Source organism: Contarinia nasturtii, unplaced genomic scaffold (assembly GCF_009176525.2).
Source record: "Contarinia nasturtii isolate CC-2019 unplaced genomic scaffold, AAFC_CNas_1.1 Cnas_scaffold_2490, whole genome shotgun sequence".
Taxonomy (NCBI): domain Eukaryota; kingdom Metazoa; phylum Arthropoda; class Insecta; order Diptera; family Cecidomyiidae; genus Contarinia; species Contarinia nasturtii.
The window spans coordinates 166,982-180,737 of NW_022199811.1; the positions used below are offsets into that span (position 1 = coordinate 166,982).

Genomic DNA, 13,756 nt, shown 5'->3' on the forward strand with positions numbered 1-13,756 from the left:
ACACTGGCGAGAGACGATTCAAATGTGGTGTTTGCGGAAAGAAATGTCTTCAGAAAGGTGATCTCAAGCAACATTTGGCAACACACTCCAAACAAAAACCGGTCCACTGCTCAAAATGCCTCATGCCGTTTGCAAAAGAAGAGGATATGATTGCTCACAAAGATCGCTGCAAGCGTCGCCTTTTTCAGTGTTATTTATGCAAAGTTTTAAAGCATGAATCATCACAATTAAAAGGTCACATGCGAAACTATCACACTGGCGAAAAGCCATTTTCATGCAAACTATGTGACGGTCGTTTTTCACTACTTGGAAAAGCTAATTGGCATATGAAAAAGGTACACGGTTTGAAGAAATGATTGCGATACCATTCCATCTCACAGTACATTTGAAACCATTGCATAGAAATCATCGTTGAAATTGCTCCATTTATCTTTTAAGAACAATATAACAATTGAATTAAGAAAAACTCACAAACAGTTCACAATTTATCTGAAACTTGATCCTGAATTTAACACTCAACTAAATTAAATGACACCTCAATATTCAATACCTTTTGCTTTCAATACATTTGGAAGCAAAATGCTATTTAATCGTATAACCAACAAATAAAATCCCAGACATTATATAGAACTAACTGGTCAGTTGAGCTGACAGTACGCTAGCCAGCTAAATGTACTAAAACAATAGAAGTTATTGTTATAATGAACAATCACTTCTATTAAAACAAGAAAAGTGATTCATCATTAAAACAATAACGTCTATTGTTTTAGCCCATTTAGCTGGCTAACGTACTGTCAGCTCAACTGACCAGTTAATTCAATAAATTGTCTGTAAAATCCATTTATCTTAGCAAGTTTTCACAATCTTATTATTGAATAAAATAAACAAAAGAACCATTTCATTAGAGAAATCACAATGAATATTTATTAATTTTGCCCACATTTACCGTTTGATCTCAATAAGTATGTCAATTCAGAATGAATGAAAGTATCTTTAAATACGTTCTTATATACTCAACATTCATTGAAAAATGGTGAGATAAACCAAATTGTTTGCTGTGATAAGAATTATTTGCAAGAAAAACCGACTTCACGTCTCATTCTATGACAATATATGTCGTTAAGAGATAAATTAACACTATCATTGATAACTTTTGTTCTCGTTTTTCCTTCCAAACAAATGGTACTGGTTGACAGTGGATGGTGCTTATTTAAAAACATTTGGCTGAGTCATTGGCTCTAATATAGTTCAACTTTATTTACAATCGAAAAGCACATAAACAAACTGAATTTGATCGATTCCTCTCGATTTCACTTCGTTGGATTTGAGGTGTCTCTCTTTCGGCTATTCAACATGTCATAATGGAGCAATGCCGGTGACAATGGTAATGGAATATGACTCAAGTGATCGTATTGCTGTGAAGTGTCATTTAAATGACTCGGTTCGATGGGTTCAGAATAAATGGGCTCTACCCTTGGTTCCACCTCCTCATAAAAAGTGCATGAGCTGTATTGAGAGTTTTGTTCACATTGTTGATCGATCGCTTCCATTCGGTTAAGTCTCGAAATCGAATTCAGTTCAATTGTTTGTTCAATTTTCGGCGATCGTTTAAAATATAAAATCCAAACAATGAATCCCATTGAGATGGCCAAGACGGCACTAACAGAGCTGAATATTATTGTATATTTAACAAAGTTATTTTTGGTGTTGTGCACCTCAACTTCGGTCTTTTGATTACATGCATCGCCGATGCTTTCTATGTCCGGCCACTGTTTGGTGAACTTTCTCGCATAATCACACGAAAGTCGATTCAATGAAATACCAACACTTGAAAGTGCCGGACACGTAGCATTGGAAATGTTTTTTAAATCGCGCAAATCATTGTCTTCCAAATTGAGCGCCTCCAAACTGCTGAAATTGGCGGTTAGGTTAAATGTGTGCATGTGATTATGAGATAAATCGATTGACTTCATTTTATCCGGATGTTTGAAAGCGTCAAAATCGAATTGCGACAAATTGGTGTGGCTAAAATTCAAATGCGTCAAACTATTGAGTCCGTCAAACATGCTGGAATTCAGTTGGTCCAATGGGTTCCATGACAGATCCAATAATTTGAGCGCCGGCCCCAAACATTGTAAATAATTTTCGTTCAAGTTTTCGATTCGATTGCCGGCTGCACTGAAGAACACCAGCGTATCGAATTTTGGTATACCGCCATACGCATCATACGTGAACTGTTTGATTCGATTATTCTCCAAATGAATGGCCCGCAATTTAACGTTACGCATGAATACGCCCAAGTCAAATGTTTTCAAGAAATTATGGCTCAAATCAATGGATCGTAAATTGCCCATGTCCTCAAATGATAAACTCTCCACCGTTGAAATTGAATTATGCGACAAATCGATCTTTCTCACCGCATCATTCGTTGCGAATGAAGATGCGGAGACGATTGAGATGTTATTATGCGATAGGTCAATGTCGTTGATATTTGCTGTGAAGTAGAACATATCGCCAAGTGCTCCGATTTCATTGTGCGATGCGTTGAGCTTTTTCAATTTCTCAAAATAGAAACTGACCCCGATGGCTTCGTCCACATTTTGTGGCGTCACTTTTAATCCAAGATACGAAATGTCTAGCGTTACCAAATTCGGAAACATTTCGGCCAATTTTGTGTCAAACGTTTGAGAACGACACTGGCCACTTTTCAATTCGTTCACTTTCAAACGGCCAGCTTTCATCGATTCATCTTCGAATAGTGCCGAATAACATTTGCTTTTACTTGAGTTCACATTGACCGTGTCACACTCTAGTTCCACTGATTCGGTGCTATTTTGGATGAAGAAACAATCGGTTATTTGTTGCGCCAATTTTACTTGATTTTCAATTTCGTTCAATCCACAAGTTAATGTAATCAACACGTGAATTAGAATCAAAATTAGCATTTTTCCAAAAGCAGAATAAGAAGAGAGTACACGCTCTTCTCACTTAACTCATTGACTGATTGCATTCTCGCACTTTGTTTACATCGAATAACAAACGAAATTCATTCGAACGTGATAATGTCACACAATACTATGGAATGCATTTGGTGCGGCTCGAGATCAGGCAAAAAACTTATATGATAAGTCACGACGCTGATAACAGCTGACATTTCACGGCTTCGCGATTACAACTTTGCATTGAAGGCAATAGTAGGATTAAAAGAGACAGAAATAATCGAGAGGTGACACGCTGTAAAATGGTTCATTTAAATATATTTTATCACTCTGTCGCTGATAGAGTTGTTATACTTCCAGAGTAAGCAATTTCAGTTTTTGTTGGAGCTTGAGAATGAGAGATGAATCATTTCAATTTGTTATTTTATTAAAATAACCACCTTATACTTGTGCGTATTGAATTCAAGAAATAATAATAATAAAATTGATATGATCGTGTCGCGACTTGAATCTGTTTGAATTTGAATAAAACGAACTCACTGACAACTTAGAATGTGAACAACTTCATTCTGTCATGTAAAATTGGCAAACCAACACAAGCAAAATTGCATACATGTCGAGTGTACTGACACATTGTACTGACTCATTGCACAGATTATGGAGTGAGAACATTTATGAGTCATAAATAGGCAGCCATTAGAAGAAGTAACACGTATATCTCTTGCTCTGAACAGTGACTACGTACGTTTTAAATTCCGACACAAGTTAATTAGAAGGTGAGTTATGGGAAAAATACAATTTAACATTGCAATAAGCACAATTTGAGAAATTCGGAAAAAAACTGCAAAAAAATTCAATGGAGAAAATAAATTTGAGCAAAATGTTTATTAGGTTAACACAGAAAAAAGATCCACAGTTAAATATCCAAATGCAAGCATTTTGTAGTTCTGAGAATTTTTACTATATTCTGTTAGTTGATTTAGTTAGTTCAAACATTTTTCCTCTCTTTGTGGTTTGCGTTTTTCTCTGGAATATTCCACGACGTCATTTCATGATGTACTCCTTGCGATATTCAACACACATTCATGCCGATATTCATGTATTGTATTTCGTGTGTACATGTGAGCTATATACAAGAAGTGTATTGCTGTGTACTTTCTGCATTTTAGTTGAGGTTATGTTCAGCACGTGGAATATATATATTTGAACACTTGAAATTGTTAAGTATACATTTAGAATTGAATTTAACTTGAAGATGAAGAGAATTTTGAAAGTTGAAATAAATTTTAAAAGTAGTTACATTTAGAGTCATAACACTTCCGCAATTTTGTTTTCCTTCCATATCAGCATCAAAAAACGATGAATCCGTATCGAAACAAAGGAACTTTGGGTGGAAAGGCCAAAAATCAAAAATGCAAGCGAAAGCTAAAGGAATCGCAAATTGAAATCAAACAAGAAATAAAACAAGAGCCAAGTGAAGGTGCTTATTTGATTCAGGACAGGCCATCATCACCTCAAATTGCGACGAATGCAACAATCAAGTCGGAAAGCGAGAGCGATAGTGAGCTAGAATTGGAAAGTAAGCCGAGTTATATGAAGACAGAGGTCAAAAGCGAAGACGAATGTTTGAAGAAAATGTGTGACCCGACAAAGGATGGAAATGGAATGGTAAACGTTGATCGGATTGGGGAAAGTTCAAGCAGTTTGAGACCAAATTCGAAAGGCGATCAGAACAAAAAACGTGAAGCAAAACGAAAGAAAGCAAAAGGCACAAAGAATGACAGAATGGCCAAACCTTCAAAGAAGCCGCCCGTGAAGCATGGGAAAAAACACAAATGCACTTTCTGCAATTATGTGACATCGCACAAAGGAAGTCTCAAAATACACATTCGTACGCACACCGGCGAAAAACCGTTCGCATGTGAAATATGTGGCAAAGCTTTTGCACGCAAGCCACATTTGAATCGTCATAAGAAAACTCATGCAGCAGAATTTCCATTTTGTTGTTCAAAGTGTCGTCAGGGTTTTGCACATGAAATCGACAAAATCGACCACGAACGCGAATGCAAACATCGTCAATATGCTTGTCATCTTTGCAAAAACGCCGCTCATCATTTGCAACATCTCAAGCAACACATGCGAATTCACAATGGTGAGAGACCATTCAGATGCCGTGTTTGCGCCAAAACATTTCTACGCAAAGATGATCTTAACAACCATTCACGCACCCACATTAAAGAACTTCCATTTGATTGCGCACAATGTGGTCGACGATTCACTGATGAAAACGAGAAACAATCGCATGAGGATCATTGCAAAGGCCGACAATACGTTTGTTATCTTTGCCCATATAAATCTTGTCGACAAATTGATTTAAAACGACACATGCAAGTCCATCACACTGGCGAGAGACGATTCAAATGTGGTGTTTGCGGAAAGAAATGGCTTCATAAAGGTAATCTCAAGCAACATTTGGCAACACACTCCAAACAAAAACCGGTCCATTGCTCCAAATGCCTTATGCCATTTGCAAGAGAAGAGGATATGATTGCTCACAAAGATCGCTGCAAGCGTCGCCTTTTTCAGTGTTATTTATGTAAAGTTTTAAAGCATGAATTAACACAATTACAAAGACACATGCGAAACTATCATACTGGCGAGAACCCATTTCCATGCAAACTATGTGACGGTCGTTTTTCACTACTTGGACAAGCTAATTTGCATATGAAAAAGGTACACGGTTTGAAGAAATGATTGCAATTCAATCCAAAATTAAACTTTGTAACAGAGGAACCAATTAAGAAAAAAGCTCACATCCGACATATATTTAATCTAAAGTTTTGTCTAGAACTTAGCACGTATTTAAGTTAGGCATTTAGCTTCAATCATTTTGATAAACATAAGAAAAAGTATGTTTAATCGTAAAATTGCTTTCGAGATAATTAGAAATCGAATAAAATAAATAAAACTATATCCTTAAAGAAGATAAAAGATTCTGTGTTTAAACATTTTCAATTTGGTCTTAGATTGATTTAACTTGATGAATAGTTTTTATCTTTGAAGGTAAGAGGCATCAAGGCATAAAATCGAGTCAGCGCGAGTATCTTCTTATACAATTCGCTCAAAATAAAAACAACCAATTTGAGCAGACAAATTATCCTATTCTAGAAATACAAATATATACCTTTTATTCTCCAGACTAATAAGGTGCGTGTTTAAAAAATTAGTAGAGTTTTAATTTTCAAGAGAATATTAAGCACCATTAAGCGCATTTACTACTTGTTCAAAATTCTAAAATATAAATGTGAAATTGCGAAACACTTTGATATTATTGACAATAACTTATTGTATTAGAAGATGTTTTCACCGGTGTCGTTCCGCCACAACAAAATTTCGAGAATCCCTCGGTAGTAGGAAAGAAATTTTTCATACAATATTTCTCCTGAATCAGGAGTCCTGATTCATCAGATACAATTATAAATTTCCATTAAAACAATACGAAATTCGATCGGACTTTGAGTTGATACATCCAATAGTCTCCGTAATATTTATCAAAAACATCACGGAGTGGATTCTTTGATATGTTGGCCACGTTCATCATTTACTGGGTGTTGTTAAGTCGATTATAATAGAACCAAACTTCAATCGCGTAATTCTTCGTGAAAGTTACCTTCGTCATTTGGATATACGTAGCAATGAGACATTGTAACGTTTGTACAAATTGATCAATTCGATACAATCAAAGTGAATATCAAGGTAAGTCATTAACAAGAAAACTCCGATGAATAACAACATTTTGAAACGGTACACTTTGATCGACAACAAATGGAAGAAAATACTCGAGTCAGTGGATTTTATACGAAATTTTGACTTGTTTGCCACGGGCTCGCCTCGACTTCAGTGATCATAATGATAAGAAAAGACAAACAGTTTTTTCCTCAAATTAACTTCATTTCCTGTTTTTTACATTTTTCATTGTGTGGCTCAATTTTTTAGTGTTTCAATTTATCCCACAGTTGGATTCAAAGTAATCTTTTGACAGAACCCTTTTTTGTCGACTTTTCAAAATGGTATAAGAAAACAGGAACGGGTATTGGAAACCCTTTTTGCCGTTCTTCAGCCGTTCGTCTCTTGATTGAAAACCGCTTTTTTCAATACTCCAAAAAGAAAGACTCTCCTCAAGATTTTCGAGGAATTATTCAAAGTTACTTGGTGTGGTTTTTTTGTACCTTTTGTAAAGGTATTTTAATTGAGCTGGCAACCCAAAAAGTCTTTTTTCATATTTTTCCTTCAAAAAAAGTTGTTTCAATTCCGAACGAATTTATGTTGAAAACCCCAAATTTTCCGATGAGTTTTATGTTTGAAAAAACCCCGTCTAAACTTATATGTGCTTTGCGTCCTCTGACGCCAATTTTATCAAGTAACGCGAATGACATTTCAACATTCACATTGAACGATCGCATACCGTGTTATTGTGTTTGTGTCTTCCTTTGCGCCAAAACAACAAGCATAAACTTTGCACACAGACACGCGTAATTCACAAGATCCTTCACCCTTGATTCTATGTGTGTATGTATTTATCCGTGTAAATACGCGCGTTACCTTGCTATAGACGATGCCAAGTCTAACATTCACCATAGTGCTTTTCATCTGATCAGACGTGTTTTTTATTCAAAGCAGCCAAATTTGATTTTTACTCAACTTGTGCCGTACATTGAAAACAGTATTATTAATCGTGTTTACGAAATATAAATTTATTTATCGTCGATTTGAAATCGATTTTTACTAGCTAAAATTGCGTACAATAAGTTTTGTTGCGCCATATTTATCCCGCAAAAATTTGTTCAAGATGACAGAAGGAGAAGAAATTGTTGACAATCCAACCGAAACCAACAACCAGGTAATTCTAATTGTTTTCTACTTTGACAATGTTGTTTTTTGAGTTTTTTACATCACGTTATTGCTTTCAATCGGGTTAATCCACAAATAGTGTGGTTTCATTTGATTCCCCGATTTTTGATGCTAGTTTTTCAAGTGTTGCTTTTAATGTGTCTCAAAAGAGACAGACACCCTTAGTGTAGTTTGTGTAGACTTTGCGCATTTTTTTTGTGTTTTCTAGCATAAAAAGTGTGTCGATACTATGCACTGTTACCATTTTCGTATTGGTTTTTCGAACCGCTGACGTCTGTAGTACAGACTCTGTACAATATTTGCATACTCGTTCTCTCTGATGAGAGAAACCCAAATATAACGGTGAATCACCTCGACTGTACCACAAATAATAGCGCATCTAAAATTGAAAATTGAACATTAATAAGGCACCATATTTGAACCTGTTAATTTTTTTCTGCTTATGTGAAGCGTGTGCTGTAATCTCACAAGTAACCCGCGTGAAGCTACTAGTTGATTTTTATCTCAGCTCTTTCCGCAGCGTTGATTTTGTGCATCGACACAAAGAAGTCCCGTTTTGAAAAGAGATAAGAAGCAAGCCATTTTCGGATTAATACTAAATAAAGACAATTCTTTTAGTCCGACGGAGAATATTTATACCAAAACAAATCTTATTCGTTGTTCGTTTAATATAATTTGTATTTATTAACAGGCGGAATCGGATTCATCGAGCACCTTCCAGCCCGATTCGATGCCACCAAGTATATTTGAGCCGAAATCGATGTCACCGACGCCATTTCAGTCCGATTCGATGTCACCGAGTACATTTGAGCCAAAATCCGTATCACCGGCACCATTTCAGCCCAACCCAGTTTTGCCACGCCACTGTTTCACGTGCCACAAGGAGAAGGCGCAGGTTTCTTGTACAACATGTATGCGTTCGTACTGTTCGATGTCAGTGTGTTTGCAAAATGTACGGTTAAGTGATCTAGATAAGACAACTTGGCGGTGCAAATCCTGTGTGGATATTGACATTGGAGCCAAAGAAATGAGAAAGAAGTAAGTAATTGTTGGTTTTTTTAAAATTGAAATTGAAAATTATGATGAAAAATGATAGATTAATGATTTTTTATGACATAATTGAGAAATTGTTCTTAATTCTGATTTCTATGAAATCGAAATCGTTTTTTGAAACACAAAAATGCACGAGTTAATTGAATTTTTATTCTTTCTTAGAAAAATCCATTCGGAACAATTGAAGAGTGTGTTGAATTACATCTACAATGTCTTGACCACAATCGATAAAAATGTAAGTGGCCCTTCACACACTGGGTAATAGGAATCCGTAAAATAGAATAAAATAAAAGTTCAATTCCATTTTAGATGTCAGCTCCGTTCATGAAGATTCAATACGGCAAAGATGGAAACGATGGTACCAACAATGGCGTTGTTTATAAAATGGATCTGATGACAATTCGTGAAAAGATCGAAAATGGTGCATACAGTTGCTGTGAAGAGTTTCAGTCAGACCTCAAGTGGATCGTCCACAATACGATCGTTCAACATTCAGGTGAGTGGCATGATCCTTTTTCGACGAATCACGAGTACTCTTTTACTCAATGCAAATGAATTTTCACCTTTCTTGAATTAATCAGATGATCAAAAGAATGATCAAAAGGGAAAAGCAAGAGCATTGTTCAATTACGCAAAGGAAGAGGTGTACAGCTATAAGATGTGCCATGACTGTTATATTAACTACGATGAAATGGAAGAAGATTGGTTCGCAAATACATGTAAGAAACCACACTTGCTTATCTGGGCAAAGCAACGCACTTTTCCGTATTGGCCGGCTAAATTGATGCGTTACCATGCCGACAGCAAAAATGTCGACGTTCGTTACTTTGGCGGTGACCATTTGCGAGCCATTTTGCCAGCCAAAGATTGTCTTCTTTACTCGCGCGATAATCCAAGCGCCAATAATAACCGACATAAAGATAAATTGATGGAAGCGACCAAGGTAAGGTTTTTGGTAAATTGCCAATTTGGTTTGATATCCTTCTCTTATTTCCTTGTCACATAGGAGGCCGAACACTACATCGAAAATCTGATCAAGAACTATCGTTTGTTCAACTATGCTGAACCAGCTACATTTCTACGCGGCGATATGTTGGAGCGTCACTTGTACGATACAATACCAAATGCTTGGAAGGAACTCGGTAAAAGTGATGTTCCGCCACCGATTCCGGCTCCAGCAACAGTGGCTCGACGAATGTCGACGCCCGTACAACGATCAAATCGACAATCGGTAATGCAAACACCCGAAGAACTCCTCAAAACTGGCCGCTGTATGACGCGACGCCTGTCAACCATCATGGAATCACGACCAGACACACCGGAGACCAAAAAGAGAAAGGTGATTGATACAACGCAGAAAACATCAGCATATCGGCGCCAGTCGCTTCAATGTGAACGCCCTTCGGCCCGAATGAGCGCCACGTCTGCAATGTACAAAGCCAAAGGTAAATAATTGTAAGCACATTTTTCTTCTCCGAAAAAATTGAGTTTTTTTTATTTGTTTTTCTTCAGATTCAATGGGTGTAAAGATGGGTCAAAAGCGGAAAATGAACCAAAACGCTGAGCAACCGCATAAAATTCAGAAAATTTCACATGCACCGAATCAATTACAAGCAATCACATTGCCATCGGCCCAAAAGTTCAACTTTAACCCCAATCAGATGTTCAAGGTTCCGTTCGCACCGAACCAGAACCGAAACACAGTACCGAATGGAATGCATCACCAACTTGGCAGTATTAAGGTCAAGAGTGAATTTTGTCCATCGAAACTAGCGGAAAGAGTGGAAAAATTTTCACCATCAAAATTGGCGCACAATTTACCCAATTTTAATTCGTCAAAATCAGTTCAGAACTTTTCGTCACAGGTACCCATGCAAAGACTTCCAGGTTTTACACCGCAGCCAGCCATGCAAAACCTGTCCGATTATTCAACGCAGAAATCGTTGCAAAATCTTCACGATTTTTCGCCACAGCCAGCCATGCAAAAACTTCCCGATTTTACACCACAGCAATCTATGCCAAGCCTGCCTGATTTCAATCCACCGATATCAATGCAACCATTACCCGATTTTACACCGCAGCCAATGCAGAAATTACCCAACATTTCGTCACAGGTAACCGTACGCAGATTGTCCAACTATTCACCGCAGAAATCGATGCAAAATCTGCCTGATTCTGCGCCACAGGCATCCATGCAAAAACTTCCCAATTTTTCATCGCAAAAATCGATGCAAAATCTACCCGATATCAAGCCACAGATATCGATGCAAAAAGCACCCGTCTTCACACCGCACTCAGCCCAAAAATTGCCAAATTTCGCTCAGCCAAAATCACCACAAAAGCCGTCCAATGTAAAGCCACCGAAATCAACGCCAAAGGGCAATTTCAACGATACATGGAATTTGCATTTGTCGCAGGACATGTCAGCAGCGTGCCGATCCGTCGTTGACAGTAATATGCGTAAACTAACGGAAAGTGTTCGACAATCGCTCAATCAAACGTTGGTTGATTTCATGGTCACATCAAAGCCAGACGCTCAAATCAAAAAACTCCAAAGCCAACTAGACACACAGCGTTCTTACTATTGTGAAAAATTAGTAGATCTACGCAATCAAAACAACACTTTGAAAACAAACGCCAAAAAGTTCAAGGACAAAATTATCGCTGCAAAAAAGGCTGAAGATGCGATCAAAGAAAGCGAACAAAAGGTGGCTGATATGACGCGAGAATTGAAGAAGTTCAAGGAAAAGTACAATGCAGCTAGAAAGGCAGAGGAGGCGTTGAAAGCGCGTGATCAGCAATTGGCTGAACTTGCGCCAGAATTGGAAAAGTACAAGAAACAATATATGGAAGCAAAGAAAGCGGAAGAGGCGTTGAAAGAAAGCAACCAGAAGTTGACGGAATTGAACGAAGGTTTGGAAAAGGCCAAAATGGAATTTGTCGACCAATTAAATACACTCAAAACCGAAAACACCGAACGTCAAGTGACCGACAGTGATGAGAACAATCGTTACGAAACGCTCGAAATAAAGTACCATCAACTGATCGATATGAACAAAGAGCTATCGGAGACAAACGTAGCAATGTCGACGGCCATGGAAAATTTACAATCGGAAAATGGTATCATGGCTGACAAAATCGTGGAATTGGAGTCAGCAAGCGAACTGATTACGGACAAAGCCTATCAACAGTGTGCCACTATGATCACCGAAACCAAACAGAAAAAATGGTGCATTACATGCGGCATGCCAGATGGCCCGTACTACTGCAGTGAGAAGTGCGAAGAATATCGGACAGAATAGATATCATTGGGTCCAGCTGCTTCTTTTTTCAATAGTTTTAAGTCAAGTCATGTTTTTTCAGCTCATTTTTTGAATACTTACGCCATAAATGAAAATCACAAGGAAAAAATATTGATTAAGTTTTGCAATCTAATAACGAACTAAAAGCGATAAAAAAATATTTAACGATAAAATTGCGAAATTTCGATAGGCCTTCATTAATCAATGAACAAAAAGGAGAAAAAAATTACAATTGTAGCTGATGTATATTCGGCAGTTATTCTATTCATATTTATATTGAGTCCAAAGACCGTTTTTTATCACATTCAAACTGACCGGAATATTTTTTGAACGTACCAATTTGTTATAAATTTTTGCTGTACGAAATGTTCGATTCAAATTTTTCGACTAGAGTTCTGTAAAAGATTTACATTCATTGAACATACAAATCAGTCGGTATTGTAATAATTTTGTCATAAAATAGAAATTGTATTTTTCACTGAATCAATTTGTTGAGAAAAAAAATAGAAAATATATAATTCGAACAAAATAACAGTGTTATTAGAACTATTAGTTTTTCGTACATTCAAACTGAACAAAACAATTTAAGAAAAAAATTGTAATCAGACATTAATTTATTTGTCAGTTTTAAATTATTTTTTATGTTTTCAACAAGAAATTAAAATGTGGCAATTTCTTTTCTTCTTATTAAGAAATAATTTTAAATAAAAATTCGTCATTTTAATTCATTTCTTACTTTGGAATGTGAATGGTAAGATTTGTTTGCTGTCATGGTTTCATCTCGATGAAACTTAAAGCCTGGAGTGGCGATTAATTTGTGGTTCTGGTTCGATTCTATGGATTCTAGGCTACTTTTGTCAAATGCCCAACGAAGCCATTCTTTTACTACAATCATCTCTTACTTTTCCGCACACCCACTGTGTGCAGTAAAGTATTTTTCGGTGGCATAAACCACCACTCTCCTTGCGGTCTTATGCTCATCAAATCTCTCTTGAGTGTCTCTTTGATACCACCATGTTTAATATAAGCCCTGTACCAAGTAGTTACACAATAAAATCAGAAACAAAAAAAAATATGGTCCAGAAGAGAGAATAGCTTTAATTGAACATGGCAATAGTTGAGCATAATAAATAATTGAAATATTTGAAAAACTTCCAACCAAATGTAAGAAATACAGTAATATCACACAACCATATTTATAATAAACTTTCAAATCAACAAATAAGTTGTAAAATGTGACGATTTCCTTATTTGACTTTTTTTCTAAAAAAAAAAACACTTTTAATGTACTGATGGACATTTTTTAAAAATTTATTAAAATAAATAGGTTTGAGTTCTTTTAGATTGCTAAATAAATTCAAATAAAAATTGTCTGTTTATAGAAGGTATTGAAAACGTATTTTGAAATTTATTTTAAATCTTACGAAAAATGTATTTCTTCATTTTAATTATTCATCCTAATCCAAACCGAGCCTTTATGGCCACTGATATTCAAAAATAGCAGCAGCGAATTGAATTTGTCGCACATCGTGGCGAAAATTCCATTTAGAC

The 13,756-nt window shown here is 36.4% G+C and overlaps 3 protein-coding genes across 3 annotated transcripts in view; 2 read left to right on the forward strand and 1 right to left on the reverse strand.

Annotated features, from left to right (window-relative positions):
• The window catches only part of LOC116348548 (toll-like receptor Tollo), a 3,114-nt gene extending 169 nt beyond the window's left edge, over window positions 1-2,945 (reverse strand). Inside the window, exon 1 of the mRNA XM_031779577.1 lies at window positions 1,823-2,945. Within this exon, the coding sequence (XP_031635437.1) occupies window positions 1,823-2,945 (1,123 nt within the window). The remainder of the gene's footprint in view (window positions 1-1,822) is intronic.
• Window positions 2,946-3,634: 689 nt separating this feature from the next.
• LOC116348534 (zinc finger protein OZF-like) lies at window positions 3,635-5,754 on the forward strand. Its single transcript, XM_031779561.1, has 2 exons — window positions 3,635-3,715; window positions 4,287-5,754. Exon 2 carries the CDS (start codon window positions 4,299-4,301, stop codon window positions 5,691-5,693), a length of 1,395 nt encoding a protein of 464 aa, XP_031635421.1. The 5' UTR covers window positions 3,635-3,715; window positions 4,287-4,298; the 3' UTR covers window positions 5,694-5,754.
• A 1,994-nt stretch (window positions 5,755-7,748) lies between these two features.
• Window positions 7,749-12,505, forward strand: LOC116348555. The gene is made up of 7 exons (XM_031779585.1): window positions 7,749-7,839; window positions 8,542-8,888; window positions 9,066-9,138; window positions 9,213-9,399; window positions 9,485-9,846; window positions 9,910-10,348; window positions 10,416-12,505. Exons 1-7 carry the CDS (start codon window positions 7,789-7,791, stop codon window positions 12,203-12,205), a joined length of 3,249 nt encoding a protein of 1,082 aa, XP_031635445.1. The 5' UTR covers window positions 7,749-7,788; the 3' UTR covers window positions 12,206-12,505.
• The last annotated feature ends 1,251 nt before the right edge of the window (window positions 12,506-13,756 follow it).